The sequence below is a fragment of the Cucurbita pepo genome, chromosome LG10 (assembly GCF_002806865.2).
Source record: "Cucurbita pepo subsp. pepo cultivar mu-cu-16 chromosome LG10, ASM280686v2, whole genome shotgun sequence".
Classification (NCBI taxonomy): domain Eukaryota; kingdom Viridiplantae; phylum Streptophyta; class Magnoliopsida; order Cucurbitales; family Cucurbitaceae; genus Cucurbita; species Cucurbita pepo.
Window position 1 is genome coordinate 5,312,773 of NC_036647.1, and position 17,963 is coordinate 5,330,735.

General features: G+C 36.6%; 3 protein-coding genes across 9 annotated transcripts; 1 reads left to right on the forward strand and 2 right to left on the reverse strand.

Moving 5' to 3' along the window:
* The first annotated feature begins 1,465 nt into the window (after positions 1–1,465).
* On the forward strand, positions 1,466–7,703 carry LOC111804005 (RNA polymerase II C-terminal domain phosphatase-like 2). Of its 3 annotated transcripts, none has more exons than XR_002816452.1 (15): positions 1,466–1,997; positions 2,235–2,705; positions 3,248–3,458; positions 3,754–3,911; positions 4,008–4,078; positions 4,172–4,277; positions 4,362–4,451; positions 4,544–4,685; positions 4,882–5,175; positions 5,276–5,421; positions 5,500–5,553; positions 5,835–5,931; positions 6,050–6,447; positions 6,667–6,755; positions 7,213–7,703. XR_002816452.1 is itself a non-coding variant. In XM_023688646.1 (15 exons), the coding sequence occupies exons 1-15, from the start codon at positions 1,728–1,730 to the stop codon at positions 7,313–7,315; spliced, it is 2,463 nt and encodes an 820-aa protein (XP_023544414.1). In that variant the 5' UTR covers positions 1,466–1,727; the 3' UTR covers positions 7,316–7,703. The 3 variants fall into 3 exon arrangements, 2 of the variants coding, with proteins under 2 accessions (XP_023544414.1, XP_023544415.1); XM_023688646.1 differs by having other exon boundaries at positions 6,050–6,210; XM_023688647.1 differs by having other exon boundaries at positions 5,285–5,421; positions 6,050–6,210.
* A 1,377-nt stretch (positions 7,704–9,080) lies between these two features.
* Positions 9,081–11,331, reverse strand: LOC111803216 (serine/threonine-protein phosphatase 4 regulatory subunit 3-like). 3 transcript variants are annotated; one of them, XM_023687526.1, is made up of 5 exons: positions 11,134–11,331; positions 10,980–11,031; positions 10,726–10,855; positions 9,497–10,640; positions 9,081–9,408 (listed from the first exon to the last, which is right to left on the reverse strand). In XM_023687526.1, exons 4-5 carry the CDS (start codon positions 10,060–10,062, stop codon positions 9,342–9,344), a joined length of 633 nt encoding a protein of 210 aa, XP_023543294.1. In that variant the 5' UTR covers positions 10,063–10,640; positions 10,726–10,855; positions 10,980–11,031; positions 11,134–11,331; the 3' UTR covers positions 9,081–9,341. The 3 variants fall into 3 exon arrangements, with proteins under 3 accessions (XP_023543294.1, XP_023543293.1, XP_023543295.1); XM_023687525.1 differs by having other exon boundaries at positions 10,726–10,867; positions 11,134–11,323; XM_023687527.1 differs by having other exon boundaries at positions 9,081–9,322; positions 9,468–10,640; positions 10,726–11,031; positions 11,134–11,322.
* Positions 11,332–12,091: 760 nt separating this feature from the next.
* LOC111803199 (auxin transporter-like protein 4) lies at positions 12,092–15,655 on the reverse strand. 3 transcript variants are annotated; one of them, XM_023687499.1, is made up of 9 exons: positions 15,158–15,655; positions 14,728–14,950; positions 14,445–14,630; positions 14,233–14,345; positions 13,918–14,101; positions 13,741–13,838; positions 13,411–13,618; positions 12,540–12,797; positions 12,092–12,443 (listed from the first exon to the last, which is right to left on the reverse strand). In XM_023687499.1, the coding sequence occupies exons 2-9, from the start codon at positions 14,920–14,922 to the stop codon at positions 12,225–12,227; spliced, it is 1,461 nt and encodes a 486-aa protein (XP_023543267.1). In that variant the 5' UTR covers positions 14,923–14,950; positions 15,158–15,655; the 3' UTR covers positions 12,092–12,224. The 3 variants fall into 3 exon arrangements, with proteins under 3 accessions (XP_023543267.1, XP_023543266.1, XP_023543265.1); XM_023687498.1 differs by having other exon boundaries at positions 15,105–15,655; XM_023687497.1 differs by having other exon boundaries at positions 15,100–15,655.
* Between the last annotated feature and the right edge of the window lie 2,308 nt (positions 15,656–17,963).

Consider the following 17,963-nt stretch of genomic DNA (forward strand, 5'->3'; position numbering starts at 1 on the left):
TTTTTTTTTTTTTTTTTTTTTTTTTTTTTTTTTTTTTTTTTTTTTTTTTTTTAATTTCAATAATATCTTTAAATTTAAAAATAAAAATAAAAATATATTTTAATTTAAAAATGTCATTAATATCTTTAAATTAAAAAATAAAAATTCAAAATATGGTAACTACCAAAAAAAAAAAACTATTTGAGAACATTGATCAAGTCAAAACAAATAGAAATTAATATTTTAAACCTATAAATTCTAATTTGGAAGAATGCTTAAACATATTGCCAAACTATAAAAAAAAATGAAGAATATATATATATATATATAATAAAAAGTTAAAATAAGAGAAATAAAAAAAAATCAAAATGGTAATTTTACCTCAATAATAATAATATATATTTTTTTTTTTTTTTTTTTTGTTAAAGGACAAAATTTATGGTTAATTTTGTGTGTTGTATAATAAATTTTAAAAACCCAATTTTTTTTTAATAAATGAATGGGGTAGACACCCATAGGATTAGGGTTCTAATCTCTTTTAGAGATGAACATAAACATAACGGTCAATTAAGACATTTACGTATTCGTTATGGCAAGAGGTTCACGCCTCTCCCCCATATTAGCTATATATTGAAAAAAATGTAAAAATTGGGTAAGTACTCTCGAACTTTGTCGTTTGTTTAAAAAATATCTCAGAAGTTGAAATTTGCCTAAACTCTCGTACAAATTTCATAACTATTCTTAAAAAGTATAGATTTGTTACAATGTTGAGTGAAAATGAGACTTCAACTGTGTGATTGTGGTTTGAAACAAAAATTAAGACTTGAACACGACTACACCGGTTTTAGATCATAATTTTATCTAGAAACAGTAATAAATTTTCATTCCACTTTTTACCTTTGTAAAAAATTCAAAAAATTCTTATCGTCAATGTATAGACAAGAATCATTCATCAACACTTTATAGATTATCTCCAAACTTATTAATGTTATTCTTGAAATTTCATGTGTATTTTTGAAACGTAGTGCTAACTATAAAGGTATTTTTAAAAATTTTAAAGTGTTAAAAGTTTTTTAAAGTATTTTTAAAAAACTTAAAAGAGTATTATTGAAAATTCTAAAGATATTTTTAAAGATTTTTGAAAATTTAAAGATAATTTTGAAATAAACTGTTGTCTCCTCCCCAACCGTAAATGTATTTAATAATATTTTTAAGACTTTTTAAATTTAAAGATATTTCTAAATGTATTTTTATTAATTTAAGATTTTAATTTATTAAGTAAAATAGAATAATTACGGGCCGGGTTGGAGAAGGGAGGCAAGGGTAGTCATTCCCGTAATTTCATACCTTTGCTAACAGCCTATAAATAGGAGCTGGACCATGGCGCCTATAAATACGAACCCATTACTCTTATTTCATTTGTTTGAAACCAAAGGCCTGAGGCCATAAAAAGAGAGAGGAAATTGGGAGAAGAGAGAGAGAGAGAGAGAGAGAGAGAGAGAGAGAGAGAGAGCGGAGGAGAGAGTGGTGGTGGGGCTGAGAGAGAGAGAGAGAGAGAGACTGACTGACGAGAAGAGTAATAGAAGAGGAGAAACAGGATAGAGAGAGAGAGAGAGAGAGAGATAGAGAGACGCCATATTCATTCAACTGCTGTGTCGAATAATTTCTCAAACTTTGCCCCTGTTTTCTCTTCCTCTTTCTCTCTTCTCTTTGTGATTTCTTTTCACGTTTTCCATAATTTGTTCCTAATGAGCCGCTTAGGGTTCAAATCGGTGGTCTTTCACGGCGACGTGCGTCTTGGGGAACTAGACGCTATTCCGGCGACAGACCAGAATTTTCAGTTTCCGAACAACGAGATTAGAATCCACCGCATATCGCCGCCCAGTGAGAGATGCCCTCCCCTTTCAGTTCTTCAGACAATTTCTTCATTTTCTCTCAGGTCTAAGCTACAATCTTCCTTGCCTGTTGAGCAGCCGCACTTGATCCAGCTTCACTACTCCTGCTTCCATGAATTGAAGGTCTTAGTCATTTTCTTAATTCTTTTCTTTTCTTTTGGAATGTTTTGTTTTGTTATGAGAGACAATGTACGTGTTTTTGTGCATGTGTGATATGGATACTGATGGTCAGCTGTGTTAATTCTTTTAATGATAAAATAATTCACTCTGACTTTGGAGTGTACAAAACGTATTCAAGTGAGACTATATTGTGAAGTTAGTCTGTGATTTGGATCTTGATGTTCTTATCCAAACTTACAGACGGCAATTGTGTTGATTGGGGACGAGGAAATTCACCTGGTTGCAATGCCGAGCAAGCAAAAGAACTTTCCGTGCTTTTGGTGTTTTGCGGTGCCCTGCGGCCTATATCTATCCTGTCTAGGAATGCTAAATCTCAGGTGTCTTTCAATTGTTTTTGATCTAGACGAGACACTTATTGTGGCAAACACTATGAAATCTTTTGAGGATAGAATTGAAGCTCTTCGACTTTGGATTGGGCGAGAGACAGATCCATTGCGTATATCTGGAATGTCTGCTGAACTCAAGCGGTACATGGATGATCGGTCGCTGTTGAAACAGTATATTGAGCACGATACAGTAAATGATAATGGAAGGATTTTCAAGGTGCAGCTGGAGGAGGTTCCTCCACTAAACGGCAACTGCGAGAAAGTAGTTCGTCCTATAATTAGATTGCAGGACAAGAATATTGTCCTTACTCGCATCAACCCAGAGGTTGTCTCTAATTCTGATGCTATTTATTTACTGGTGTTGCGTCAATAATTTTTATCTATTGTTGTTATTGTTTTCCTTTTCCTCCCTTTTTATAGACCTAATTATTAGTCTTGGATTCATCTTGGGCTTTGCATCTCGATTTACCAATTTAATGAGAGAAGAATAGAACCTAGAAATTTTGAGTCTAAAATAGTTATCTTGGAAGCAAGCTGAATAGAATACACTTCCAACTCAAATCTCCAAACGGTTATAAGAACGATACGAGTCCATAGCCTGGTTTGTCTTTATTTATTAACTTTTTTTCTCTTTTGGAATAGAAAAACGTTTATATGTTCCGACCTTAACCATCGCAACCCAACTTAAATACTATGAAGAACATGAAGACATAATCTTTCTTTTTCAATGAAGCGTATGATGTTGTGGTGACTTACACACCTGTTTTTGATATGGATTCACAGAGATAATGACTGGGATGAGCCTGTTGGCCTATTGTAATGACCTAGGGGATCTTCTATCATTTTAAAGTCATATTTTCATTGCAGATTCGTGATACCAGTGTTCTTGTGAGGTTACGTCCTGCATGGGAAGAATTAAGAAGCTATTTGATTGCTAGGGGTCGTAAGCGATTTGAAGTTTATGTATGTACGATGGCTGAAAGAGATTATGCATTAGAAATGTGGAGGCTTCTTGATCCAGAAGCTCACCTCATTGCAACAAAACAGCTTCTTGATCGTGTTGTTTGTGTTAAATCAGGTAATAATCCTTTTTCGAACTGGAAGTTACTGATTCTATAGATTGGTGCCTTGGCACATACCAGCAGGATTAGGGTTTTAGATTCACTTATGTTAACGGATTGCTGATGCAAACACCCGAACTCTTCTTGTGAAGCAGAAATTTGCAATTGTTTTAGGTCTTTGAATTTAGAATATTTTTCAGGCATTGTAACATCATTCTTTTAATAGCAGGTAAATTGAAAAGTATGCAGTTTTGCTTACATTTCTTTCTTGACAACTTGAAACCATCAACTTAAATTGGGGGGCTTTGGCAGGTTCTAGGAAATCTTTGCTGAATGTCTTCCAATCCGGTTCATGTCATCCAAAGATGGCCATGGTTATTGATGACCGTTCAAAGGTTTGGGAAGACAAAGACCAACCGCGTGTTCATGTAGTTCCAGCATTTACGCCTTACTATGCTCCTCAAGCAGAGGTATGAAAATGCCGTCCCATTTTTAATATTTTTGAAAAAAGAAATTAAGATAAAGATTAATCGATTGCTTAATGATGTGATATTTCTTTTGAATAGGCAGCAAGTGTGGTCCCTGTTCTTTGTGTGGCAAGGAATGTTGCATGCGATGTCAGGGGTTGTTACTTCAAGTAAGTGTAAATAGCTGGAACAACCTACCTCCACACGAACACTTGTCTTTATCGTTTTTCGAAGGCTAATCAGATCTAATTATCTTTATACAGAGAATTTGATGAGAGTTTGTTGCGACGGATTCTCGAAATTTCTTATGAAGATGAAGTGGCTGATCTACCTCCTGCTCCTGATGTGAGCAGCTACTTGATGTCAGAGGTATTTGAGATGAAGAATGTCCTCCCTTGCCATTAAAGGATTGGTGGATTTTTATTAACTGTTTCACTGATTTATTATTGATAGGAAGCTGGCTTTGTATCCAATGAGAATGTGAATGCTCCAATTTGTGAAGGAATGAATGGTGTCGAAGTGGAAAGGAGACTGAATCAACCGGTGAGTTTTCCATACATGCTGTTCGACCAAATGTTCCATTTTATTGGTGTAATGAGTACTGAAGATCTTTTTATATAACTCTTTACATTCAGGATGATAAGCATGTAATAGACATGGCCAATAACCCTACTACAAGCCAAACGGATGTTCGAGCAGATACTCCTCAGTTGCCGCTGCCTCTTAATACGAATGTCATTGGACCAAAATCTTTAAGAACCTTACTGCCTTCTCAAAGTATGGCCTTCTATATTCTTACTTTGCCTACCTTTTCTTTTAAAATGAGAAACCAACTTCCATTTTGTCATTCTGTTACTTTCCCATAATTTACTTTTTTAATTTTAGTTGTATAATTAATTCTGTGGTGGTTTAACATGATTTGGTTCTTTCCAGAGGGTAATATAATTCATTTGTTCCTTCATATTGTTTTTAGAGCCTGGTTTGCTCGGGGCCCCTATCAGACGAGATCTCTCTGCTGATCATGACATGAAGAGAGGACTCCTTGCAATGAAACCTGGTATAGATCTCAGGACACAGAACTTCGGTGATCCCCCAATTCTCTCCAGAATGCCCGGACATTTACCACCATGCGGATTACAGGTTCAAGGAAGTTCATTAGTGGATGACGACTCCAGTAAAGGACCTCAAAATAGTCGATCTTCAGGCCTCGTTCAAGAGTCTGATGCTTCAAAAGCTGATAAACCACGGTCTAGCAACAATTCACAAGGTTTTTCTACTACCAGTTCACATTTTACGTGCCTATGGTGAAGAATGTGACAATTTTCTCCCTCTGATTTATTTATTTTCGTGGTCTTACCTGACTGAAGTTCTGGCAGGAGTTGCTATATCTCAAAATCGAGCAACTAGCAATAACAAAGAGTATCAAACTGAAGCAGGGAAAGTTACCATACCTCCGCCCCCTTCTTTATACATTGGAGTTCTACAAGATATTGGTCGTAGATGTAGCTCAAAGGTACAGGGTGCCGGTTTTTTTATACGGTTTTGCTTCTCACCTCATGTTTCTCAATTCTCACTTTGCCTCATTGTACAGGTTGAGTTCAAAACTGTTGTCAGTACCAGCAAGGATTTGCAATTTTCAGTTGAGGTCAGTGAAATATACGGTCTTTAGAGAAAATTTTCAACTGTACATGAACGAAAGTGGAATGTATTTTGAATACTTAACTTGGTTTTGCAGCCTTTTGTGTTAAAGAAAAACAATACATATTTTCTGTATCAGAAGAAAAAAAATAGATTTTTTTTTCCTCCCAAGAGCTGGTGGAATAGGATCGAAATAAGCGTTGTTTAAACATAGTTAAACAAGTGTTGTTGACCATTCTAATCATGTCAGAATGTGGTAGATTTCATTTTTCTGAATGTTTGGTTCAGGTTTTGTTTACTGGCGAGAAGATTGGTGTTGGATTGGGTAAGACAAGGAAAGATGCTCAACAACAAGCTGCTGAGAATGCGCTTCACAATTTGGCAGGTAAAACTCCTATCATCTAAATTCCTTCTCCACGTGAACACTTGAGATGTCTGGTTTGGAAGTTATGAACAATATTGCTCCATGGTTATATATTATTCTGTATCTTTACTGATTACAGATAAGTATGCTGCACATATGAAGCCTCTTTTGGGACCCGTGGATACAGATCTCGATAAGCTTTCTATTGGAGCCGAAAATGGATTTTTATGGGACACTGTTGCTCCTGCAGTTAACGAATTGCCGAAGGAAGATGTTTCGCATAAAGAGAACAACTCCGAGGTGCGAATTACTAGTAATAATCCATCGGATAGATGATTTGATTTTTCTGCTTCAAAAACATAGGTGATGCTTGGATAAAGGGTATGTAGGAAAGTAATTTCCAGATGGGGGGTTACTGCCCCAACCTCCTCCCCCTTTCTACTTCATCTCATTGCATCGAGATGGAACGATGACACCGAAACACTGAAGGCCCAATGCTGCTTCCTCTTATGCAAGCCTCTGGAAAATGATTAAAAGGTATGAGCTCGGTGGTCAATCCCCAGTTTCTACCCCTTATCCAAGTACCTCCCATGTAGTTGATTTGATTTTGTAGCTGCACTTCACAACTTTTATTTCTATNTTTTTTTTTTTTTTTTTTTTTTTTTTTTTTTTTTTCCAACTTAATGGGTCATTTCAGTTCTTCTGCTCCGCAAAATGGCTCTTTAATTTTGTGTGATTACTGACAAACGCTTTCAGGCTTCTGATGAACCTGGGAGTGCCAATTCTGATTCGGCAAATCAGCAGCAGCAGCAGCAGCATGTTCAGAAGCGGCTGAGTTCCCCAAGGTAACCCAGCAAACCTTGTCTTTATTTCATTTGTAACATATTAACATTTCCCTTCTGCCTTCTTTTGTTACACCCATTAGTATTTTAGGCGACTTCTATTCTCGTAGCCATTTGCTTTTAGATTGCTATGGTAAATGTGTTTGTAAAGGAGCACGATTTTGAAAAACTGAACCCAAATATTATAAAAGGATTTTATGAGATCCTACATCGGTTGGAGAGGGTAACAAAGCATTCTCTATTAGGGTGTAGAAACCTCTCTTTAGCAAGCCCGGAAGGAGAAACCCAGAGAGGATAATATCTGCTAGCAGTGGATTTGGGCTGTTACAAATGGTATTAGAGCCAAACACCGGATGGTGTGCCATTGAGGATGCCTCTTGTAATTTGGGGTGGTTCGATATATAAAATAATTAGGTTGCTATAGATATATTCTTACCATATTATTTTACAATTTGTTCAGATCATTTCCAAGTAAACGATCAAAGGAAGATGAAGTACATGGGCCACAATATCTTGCAGCAGCTTCGTGGCAGCAGCAGAAGAATGGCCATTCCATTACTTGAATAATAATAGTAAAATAATATAATAATAATAATAGTGATCCCACAAAATGTTAGTTTTGGAGACGAATTTTGTAACCCAGCCAGCACGCCCCTTCAATTTGGTAACTTTGCATGCAACGAAGCTTCTTTGCCTCCCGAGGAGCCTTATGGTGAAGAAAAGCTCTTCTTCCTATTCTTTTTTTCTTTTTATTTTTTTGAAAAATATGGGCTGTAAATTTTTTGGGTCCACTCAGTCCTATTTCTTACTGCGCTTACTTGCCAAAAACGCTGGCCACTGGCCATCGTGTCTGTCTTGTTCTTTTGGCCTCTTGGAGATACAACGACTTCAATTACTGTGTTGTTACTCAAGTGATGAAAATAGTCTTTTTAGCTTCTGCTTCCTTAGGCATGTTCCCTTTTTTGATGGATTGGATGCAATATTTCAAACTCTATCGTTAGTAAATAATTGTGAGATTCTATATTGATTGAAAAGTGCATTTAAAAGTACGGAAGAGAGCTTTAAGAATATAGAATTGAATATAGAATTGAAAGCTCTCCCTAACCTTGCATTGAAAAATGCAGAAGAGAAATCTTAAATTTAACAAATATTGCTAGCGGTAGGTTCTTAACAGAAGACATAGGAAAAAACTCAAAAAAGATTGAAATTGCCAAAATTGAACTGGTTGGTCTTCTCTCTCGACCACTTCAATCTCGAGAAGATTGAAACTGTGTCGGGAAGTTCAAAACAAGAGTAACAACTGCCTGCCACAATGCATTTCAAAAAAGGGATGCTTTCAACAAAATCGCCCATTTGGAGAAGCATCAAGGTTTGAAGATGCCTCAGAAGGGAAGGGATGCTCTTTGCCGCACTATCATTCACTTGTCCTAAGATGTCTCACATGTTGTGAGGTTGTACATTGGTTAAAGAGAGAAATAAATCAAAGTGTGAATCTCACATGTTGTGAGGTTGTACATTGGTTAAAGAGAGAAATAAATCAAAGTGTGAATCTCTCTAAAAGACGCATTTTAAAAATCGAGGTCGTTGATTAAAGAGAGAAATGAATAAATCTCTCGTTTAAAGAGAAATAAATCAAAGTATGAAAATAATAAATCAAAGTATGAAAATCTCTCTAAAAGACGCATTTTAAAGGTCGTTGATTAAAGAGAGAAATAAATCGAAGTGTGAAAATCTCTCGTTTAAAGAGAAATAAATCAAACAAAGTATGAAAATCTCTCTAAAAGATGCATTTTAAAAATCAACAAAGTATGAAAATCTCTCTCTAAAAGATGCATTTTAAAAATCATGAGACTGACGACCATATGTAACAGGAAAATCTCTCTAAAAGATCATTTTAAAAATCATGAGGTGACTATGTAACAGACCAAAGCAGATATTATGACCATTTTAAAAATCATGAGGTCATGAGGCGGACGACGATATGTAACCGGCCAAAGCAGATATTATAACCATTTTAAAAATCATGAGGCTGACGATGATATGTAACAAGCCAAAGCAGAAATTATTTGTAGACACTGGGTGGTGTGCCAGTGAGGGCCCACTGAGAGGACCAGATGGTGTGCCAACGAAGATTGGACTGTTACAAATGATATCAGAGCCAGGGTGGTGTGCTAGTGAGAGCCCACCGAGAGGACCAGATGGTGTGCCAACGGTGTGCCAACAAAGATTGGACTGTTACAAATGATATCAGAGCCAGACACAGGTGGTGTGCCAGCGAGGACTGGACTGTTACAAATGATACCAGAGTCAGACACATGTGGTGTGCCAACGAGGATTGGACTGTTACAAATGGTATTAAAGCCAGACACCAGGTAGTATGACACCGCTAGAAAATATTTCAGAACCACTAAATCAAGATACATTAGGATCGGTTTGATCAGCTATGGTCAAAACGCAGCTGTAATATCAAAATAGGGTCAAATGGACCCAATTCTAGCTTTCCATTGAAATACCTTGATCGGCAGAAATGATCAGTCATCACCGTCGAATTCACTAGCCGGAGCTGGGGCCTATGGACAGATCTCAAGATTAGTCAATATAACAAGGAGATTTGCCGACACGGGTGTTGTACTGAAGACATCTAGAGCAGAAATTCCTTATAATGTAAACATCAAAGATCAGTAAACAATTCTAGTCAACATTAGAATATTTTACCACATATCATAATTCGAAGTCGTCTCCACCTGATCCGGACTCTAAATCTTCCGCTTCTCCATAGCAGACCAAATCCAGGTAGCTTCCGAAATGACTTTTTCCTAGTTAACTTGTGTTTGTTAACCCTTACCGTGCTATTCCGAGGCCCTGTGTTTCTGTCCATGAAAATACCATTTGATGTGCAATTAGTTCCGCGAGATCTAGAATCATGTGAGAGTCCGATCTTGATGGATGCCCAAGCATCACAGGTTTCTACATCAGAATCACTGCCCCATAATGGTATAGGCTTTATCGTGGGTGATCCACTGTACTTATCAAAATAGGTGGCCAAACTAGTATGCTGCATGTCAAATAATCTCCTGAGAGAAGTGTTTCCTGCTTTCATCAAGTCTAGTAAACTACAGCTTCTGGAAGATGATGCCGAGGTTGAGATAGAAGAAGATGAAGATGAAGATGAAGATGAAGATGAAGATGAAGATGAAGAATACACAGATTTCTGGTACTTGAGTATTTGTCGGATTCTTTCCTTTTGGACTTCAGGATCAATAAACTTAGATACCTCTTCTTCATCCTCAGTTATCTCTGATACTGACATAGCTATCTAAAAGGCTTTGGCTGATACTGATGAATCAGGAAAGACATTTTCGATCTATAGAGAGACATTAGAAACCTCCAAAACACATATAAAAAGCAACATAGACGGCTGAAATCGAATTAAGAAATATATCATTTGCAAAAGCCGGCAAAGATTACTTCACCGTTTGTTTGTCACAGGAAACAGTCTATCCGAGGTTGTAACTACTCTTTGTTTATATTTTTAAAAGGTATGATGTGCAATAAACTAGGTAATCTCCGTTAGTCTATTACAGAGAGAGTAATGGATAAATCGTCCCAAACTCCGCTCAGATCTTAGCAGATGAACAAGCAATTGAGGCTTGCTTGTAAAACCAAACTAAGACAATTGGAAAGAAACTTGTAAAACCATCTCAAATAGCTCAACTCAAGCTTTCGATAAGATGGAGGAGGAAGATTACTTATATTCCCTTCGAAACAAACGCCTGATAATGACGCAAAGATTATCTATGAAGCAGCAAAACTCAGAGTCTTCCTCGGAAATGGTTAAAAGCAAGAGGAGGCGAGAGAGAGAGAGAGAGAGACCATCCTTCGAGTAGACTGAAAACGAACAACAGATTCAAGAAGCTAATGAGTGGCTGAAAATTTTATATAAGAATAATGCGAATATAAGAAGTGGAAGTACCTTCTGAATCTAAAAACACATTCAAATAAACAGAATTAGAATGCTCCAAGATTATCTAGAGAAAAGAGACTCATCAATCTCGATCTTGATTTCGTCTCGGCGTCCCTTTCGTCTTGTCCCGAGGCCTTGCCTGATCATTCCCCTCCGAAAAGAAATCAAAACAAAAAACGAAAGAGAACACATCGAAGACAAAAGAGAAACTCACAGTCAGAAAAAGAATCGAAGAAAACGAAGAGAGTAGATGAGACACATACAGTTACGAACGAGTGCTTGAACCGCTTTCCTTTCTCCGTTTTCTTATCACCTCTGCCACAATACACCGAAAAAGCAACACACAGAACAGAAATTAAGCGATCGAAAGTGAACAGAAGAAACGAAAACACTTGAATCAAGCTAACAAATACATACCAGCAGGAATTGAAGAAGGACACGAAGTTGTAGAGATTGAAAGAGAACCAGTAGAAGAAGCACGCAGAGATGTTCCTAGGGTTTCAGATTTGGAGAAAGAGAAAGAACGAGGAAGCAGTCTGAAAGGAAGAGAAGCCATGGACGGATGAAGATGAAGCAGAGCGAACAAGCGCCTGTAAAAGAATCACGACGACAAAGTTTCACTATATAAGATTGGCGCTCTTTATCAACGACATGTCGTTTGAGAATAGCAATTAATAGCTACGAATTGGGCTCGTTTAAATTTCAAGGCTTCGGCCCACTATGTGGCCCACTAGACTTGTGGGCACAAGTTTAAAAGCCCATACTCCAGGATTGTTCTTTCTTTATTTAATTTCTTTTTTAATAATGATATATTATAATATTAAAAAAAAAAAAAATCATATTCCCTTCTTTATTCATGCAACCACTCTCAAACATTTAATTATATTAAGTTAATTTATGATAATTAACCATATTTAGTTAGTTTATTTTATGTTAAATTAATAAAATAAATATATTTGAACTTTAAATTTGAAAAAAAATATCAAAAATTAATAAATTATCTCCAAATTTTTTAATTTTACTTTAAATTTTTTTAATATTTTTAAAACGTGGAACTATCATTAAGTTTTTTAAGGGTGTTATCGAAAATAAAAAGAATATTTGACACCATTTTAGAACATTAAACATATTTTTTGGTATTTAATTTTATTTTTTTTAAATAAACAATAACGTGGAAGGGTATTTTTTTAATTCAACATTTTAAGAACACGTCTTTATTTGAAGGAAATTACAATTTTGCCCTCGCAACCTCACATATACATAAGAGAAAACAAGGAAAATATTGATATATTAATAAGAACATGGACATAACACATTAACTTATATATAAAATAAAATTAAAAAAGCACATAATTTAGGAAATTAGAGATTAAAATGAACTACACTAAGAAGTAATAGATAAAATTAAATGTAATTGAACAAAAATCCGAGACACACACATGAAAATTCAAGCCTTTTTTAAAGAGGAAAATTATGACGTTATGTTACAAAGTAAAAGTCGAGTTGATTCAGGGACGATGTGTCGGCGGAGGGGCCTGGGAGGGCGGCTTGCACTGATAGCATTTGGCAAACAGGCCGAACGAGTCGATCTGTCGTACGAAGTTGGTGATGCTGGCCCACCCGCCGAACCCGAACCCGACTACGAAGATCCACACCACTATGAAGCTGTTCAATACGTACATCGCCGTCCAGCTTGGGAGGAAGAACGGCGGCTTCTCCGCCGCATTCTGCCGGAATCGGATCATTTTACAATTAATAAATTAAATAATATAATGATTTTTTTTTTTTTTTTTTTTGAAGTTTGAATTTAAAGTAAACCAAACCTGTCTGGCGGAGGCTTTTCTGTAAGTAAGCATATGGGCGACGGCGGGGATGATGTAGACGGTGAAGCTAACCAAAAGAGCGCCGACGGCGGAGTTGATGGGTCCGAAGAAAGGGAAAATAATAGCTAAGAACCATATTGGGATAACCACCGGCAGCCTCACCAACGCCCTTAGGCACAGGCTTTTTGTGTCGTGCATTCCTATCACTTTCTCCCATACGAAGTACAACGGCGTACATGCAAACCCAAACGTTATGAACTGCATGTTAAAGAAAGAAATTAGGATTTGAAATGGTGGCGGGGTGTAACCGCCCAAGTACATCGCTAACAGACATTGTCCCTAACAACCCCTCCCCAACCGACGTGGGGATCTAGCAATTCACCCCCTTCATAGCCCCGCATCCTTATTGGCACACCACCTTATGTCCTCCCCCTTTAGAGCTCGACCTCCTTGCTGACATATCGCCCCGTGTCTGACTTTAATACTATTTGTAACACCCCAAGCACACTTCAAAGTTAGCTGACATTGTCCTTTTTGGACTTTTCGTTTCGAGCTTCGCCACAAGATTTTTAAAACATGTCTGCTAGCGAGAGGTTTCCACACCTTTTTTCGACATGGGATCTCACAAATAGTGTTTTCAAAACGGGTTCTATCTAACCCTATTTTCCATGCATTTCTTAGGGCTTTCGGGTATGCAAACATCGCATTATTCTCGATTAATTTATTTATGGGTAAAAACATAAAACCCTAAAAATTTAAATGCCAAAATTGTGGTTTAATGTTAAAGACAACAGATTAAAGAGGAAAATAAACAAGAAGTCAACGCGAAAGTCAAAGTCAAAGTATAAGAAAACGGGGAAATGGAACGGACCTGGTGAATGAGCATTAAGATAACGGCAGCATCACGGAAGCGGTTCTTGGGGAGTAGAGAGAAGGCGTTGGAATGGTTAAGAAGCTCGTCGCCAAAAGCCCAGTAGACGGCGGAAGCAGACGGAAGCGTTAAAGTGAAAACGTACAGCGTGGCCATAAGGTAAATGTACTTAAACTTCTGGGGTTTCCACATGGCATGCATTATTTCCCTGTCATCATTTTCCTTAATCTTATTGTAATAATTAATCAAAATTATAAATTAATAAACAAAACAAATATAATTTTTATTTTATATATATATATATATATTTTAAAAAAAAAGGGGGCTTACACAGTGACAGCGTGGCCGCCGAAGGTGTACAGAATATTGGTGGCGCCAGTGAAGTAAAGCACCAGTTTTGTCGGCCCCGAATGGGTGACGCCTTCAACCTAAACAAACAAAAAGGCAAGAGTTCAGAGAGAGACAAGGCGGAGAGAGCGGCGGAGAGAGAGAGAGAGAGAGAAGGACCTGGCCGTGAACGAGGGCGGCGACAGCCATGTACCAGGCGGTGTAAGTGGTCATTCCGAGGCCGAGAAACGACCAAATCCGGTAATTGTGAAAAGACGGTATGAAAACAGTGGTGGCGCAACATGCTCCGAAAATGTATGTCCATGTTCTTTTGTCCAAGTGGTCATTAATGTAATAAATATTACTGTCCTCACCAAAAACATTTTTAAATTATTTCAGCTCAATTTCCATTTTTTTTAATTAATTAATTATATATATATATATAAAACACAAATAAAATACTTAATTTAATAATTTTGGTTTTGATATCGTTACCTTGCGCATCCAATAAGCTGGATGACAGATCCAAATAGAAGGAAAGTACAGTTGAAAGCGAGCCCCACAGCCTTCCAGTAAGGTCCCAACAGCCCATCAAGAACTTCGAACCACTGCAGAGTTATAAAAAAACGGCGTCGTTTCATCATTTCGAGTCAAACTGTAGTGGGTTACGAAATTCGAAGCTTCTGAGAAAGCTTTAATGGAGGAACCTGGATGACATGGTTTTTGAAGCTGACGTTTTCCTTCTCCTTTCTGCTACGGTATTCAACATACAGAACACTGATCAAATACGCCGTCCAACTTCCGATCAGCCCATAAAAAATCTGGAAAATGATGCCGGAGAGCATTCCGAGCTGTGAAAATGAGTAGGGCAGAGTCAAAAGCACTTGAGCGACCTGTAAAAATTCGGCAAAATCCAGTGAGTGAGAGAGATTTAGTGGTTTCCCGGGGAAACTCAGAGCTGTATTCCGGTGAGGTAAGGGAGAATTTTACTTGATTTGAAGCGCAGCTAAACCAAGCGTCCCAAACGGAGCCGCCGTGCCAGAGGAGGTTTTTCATTTGGAAAACAGAGTTTTGTGGTTGTTCTCCGCCATCAAGTTCTCCCCCTTTCTCCTTTCCGCTGCTTTGCTCCACCTCGTTCGCGGCGGTCGGAACAATTGCTTCCTCTGCTTGTGTTTGTCCCACCATTTTTCTAAACGTCTAAATCTTTACAGATCTGTTGGAAATTAACGCAAAACAAGACATTAATATAAGACAAAGTTCCCAGATCCAAAAACAGAGTAACCCAAATCAAAATCATCCAAAAACGGAAAACAAAAACATTTAAAAAAAAAAAAACCCAATTTTCCCTTAAAAACAACAAACCTTACACGAAACGTCACTGTCTTCAACACCCAAAAAAGAAACAAACAGATCTGTTTACCGTTCAGTCCAAAACAGAGCAAGAAATCTCAAAACAGAGTAAAGCCTTTAAGAACTTTATTCTTCTTTCGTGGGGTCAAATCGCCATAAACGAGCTCAAATCGAAAAGGGTTAGCTAGTGGAGTCTCAGAAATTAATGCGCCACCATTACAGCAGTGATCAACCCAAAGACGGCGGCCGGCGACGGCGACAGACAGAGAATCTAAAAAGGGTAAAAAAAAAAAACAGAGTTGACAGGGGAAGCAGTAGTTTCTGCAAGTTTCGAAGAGGCTTTTCTTCAGAAAAAGGAGCTTTTTAGCACTGTGTATGGAAGCAGAGGAATGATTTATATCGTAACAAACAGAAGGGTTCAAGTTTTTGGCGTTTTTTTTCTCTCTTTCTCTCTCTAGGATGAGAGAGAAAATGAATGAAGTAATGAAATTTGGGCTGTGGGATTCGATTCTTCTTGAGGCGTTTTCTTTTTCTGGGAAACGCAGAATTTGGAAAAGAATTACAAGAAATTGTGATATTCTTTTGCATCAGCCACAGCCACTGCGCCTATTTATAGCCTCATTCTACTCGTCACCTGCAACAGTAAACTATTTCTACCGCAACTATTTACCGTTCCTGAGGTTAATTAGGGTAAATATAAACCAAATTAAACCGGAAGCTTTAAAAACATACCCCAAAAAAAAAAAACAGATTTTTTTATTATTTCATATTAATAATTATTAAATGCAAATTCGATACATTTTTACAATTTCTGGTTGAATTTTACAACTTTTTTACCATAATTACCCTAGTCAGGAGAATGATAAGAGATATAGATATAATCACATGATTAAAATTCGAGATTTTTTATTTATTTATTTAATTTGTTACTTAGATCACCGGTCATGATATTATAATTATTTATCAATATACTCGGTACATATTAGAAATTAAATTAATATTTTTTAGATTAAAAATTAAAATTATTAAGTGATAAAGTGATACGAACTAATAATTTTCTATTTTATTTATTAAAAAAATTATAAAAAGGGAAATAAATGTAATTTTGGAGAGAAATTATTAATATTTAAATTGTTTTAAATTATTAATATTAAGTGATAAAGTGATATGAACTAATAATTTTCTATTTTATTTATTAAAAAAATCCATAAAAAGGGAAATAAATGTAATTTTGGAGATAAATTATTAATATTAAATGATAAAGTGATACGAACTAATAATTTTCTATTTTATTTATTAAAAAAATCCATAAAAAGGAAAATAAATGTAATTTTGGAGAGAAATTATTAATATTTAAATTTTGAGAAGCTGCCGCTGCCACTTCCTCTCCGCCGCCCCAATGAGTGAGATGATTGAACTTCCGATTCCCAGTTTCTGTTCGACGGCGGCGGTGAGGCCCATCGGCGGGCAGCGGCTCCACCAGGGATCCAACGGCTGAGAGACTCTGATTTATTTATTTTAAAGAATAAAGAAAAAAAATTGGGATGGGATCAACAGCTGAGATGCAATACGGCAATTATTAGAGGGGTAGAGAGAATAATCACACGTGACATAGAGCATAAAGTGCTTCAGTTTCTAATAAAACTTTATAACTTTATTTAATAAAGTCAAATTTCATGGGTTCCTTCAAACCCTAAAAATAACCTTACGAATATTAATACGATAACGAGATAACGACCAATGGGTTAGAGTAGTGTGGAAAATATCGTTCGACAAGAGTATGAAATTCAACGATTTAGCGGTTTTATTGAGTTGACTCATGAAGCAACTTAATCTTTAAATTTATATTTTATATTGAATTCAGTGAATAAATGGTTTAGTATCGAACCTAGATTTGGCCTTAGAGGACTATTCAGCTTCTAGCTTGTTGATGAGGCTAAGTTACGAAATGATTTGTTGGGTTAGTAGCACCTATATTATGTAACAACCCAAGCCTACCCGCTAGCAAATATTGTCTGTTTTGACCAGTTATGTATCATTTTCAACCTCACGATTTTAAAACAAGTTTGACAGTGATAAGTTTCCACACTCTTGTAATAAATGTTTTACTCTCCTCACCAATCGATGTAGGAACTCACAATCCACCCCCCTTGGAAGCCAACGTTCTCACTGGTACACCGTCATATGTCTGGCTCTGATACTATTTGTAACAATTTTGTTTTGACCGTCATATGTCTATTTTGACCAATTAAGTATCATTTTCAACCTCAAAGTTTTAAAACAAGTTTGATTTTCACACTCTTATAAGAAATGCTTTACTCCCTTCTCTAATCGATGTAGGATCTCACAATCCACCTCATTGGAAGCCAACGTCCTCACTAGCACACCGTCATGTGTCTGACTCTGATACTATTTGTAACAATTTAAGCCCACCGCTAGCAAATATTGTCCAATTTATCCCATTACGTATCTCCGTCAAGCTCACCGTTTTAAAACGCGTCTATTAAGGCGAGATTACACACCCTTATAACGAATGCTCGGTTCTACTCTCTTGAACGGGACCAAATCTATTATCACAATGTAATAGAAATAAATTCACTCAACCAAATAAAGTTAACAAATTTAGAATTTTGACTAAAAACGTTTGTCATTTGACTGGTGCTAAAGTGGAGTAGGGGTGAGGTGGAGCCAACCAATAAAAAAACGCCCTAAGATTTCGTCAACACAAATAAAATAAAATAAAATAAACTTATTTTTAGGTTAATTAAACTTTGTGTTTAGTGGAAGAAGTAATGATTAGCGAATGGATTTTGTCCACACTAATTATTAATTATTATTAATTAAAAAAATAAACCCTAAAACCACAAAGGATCAAA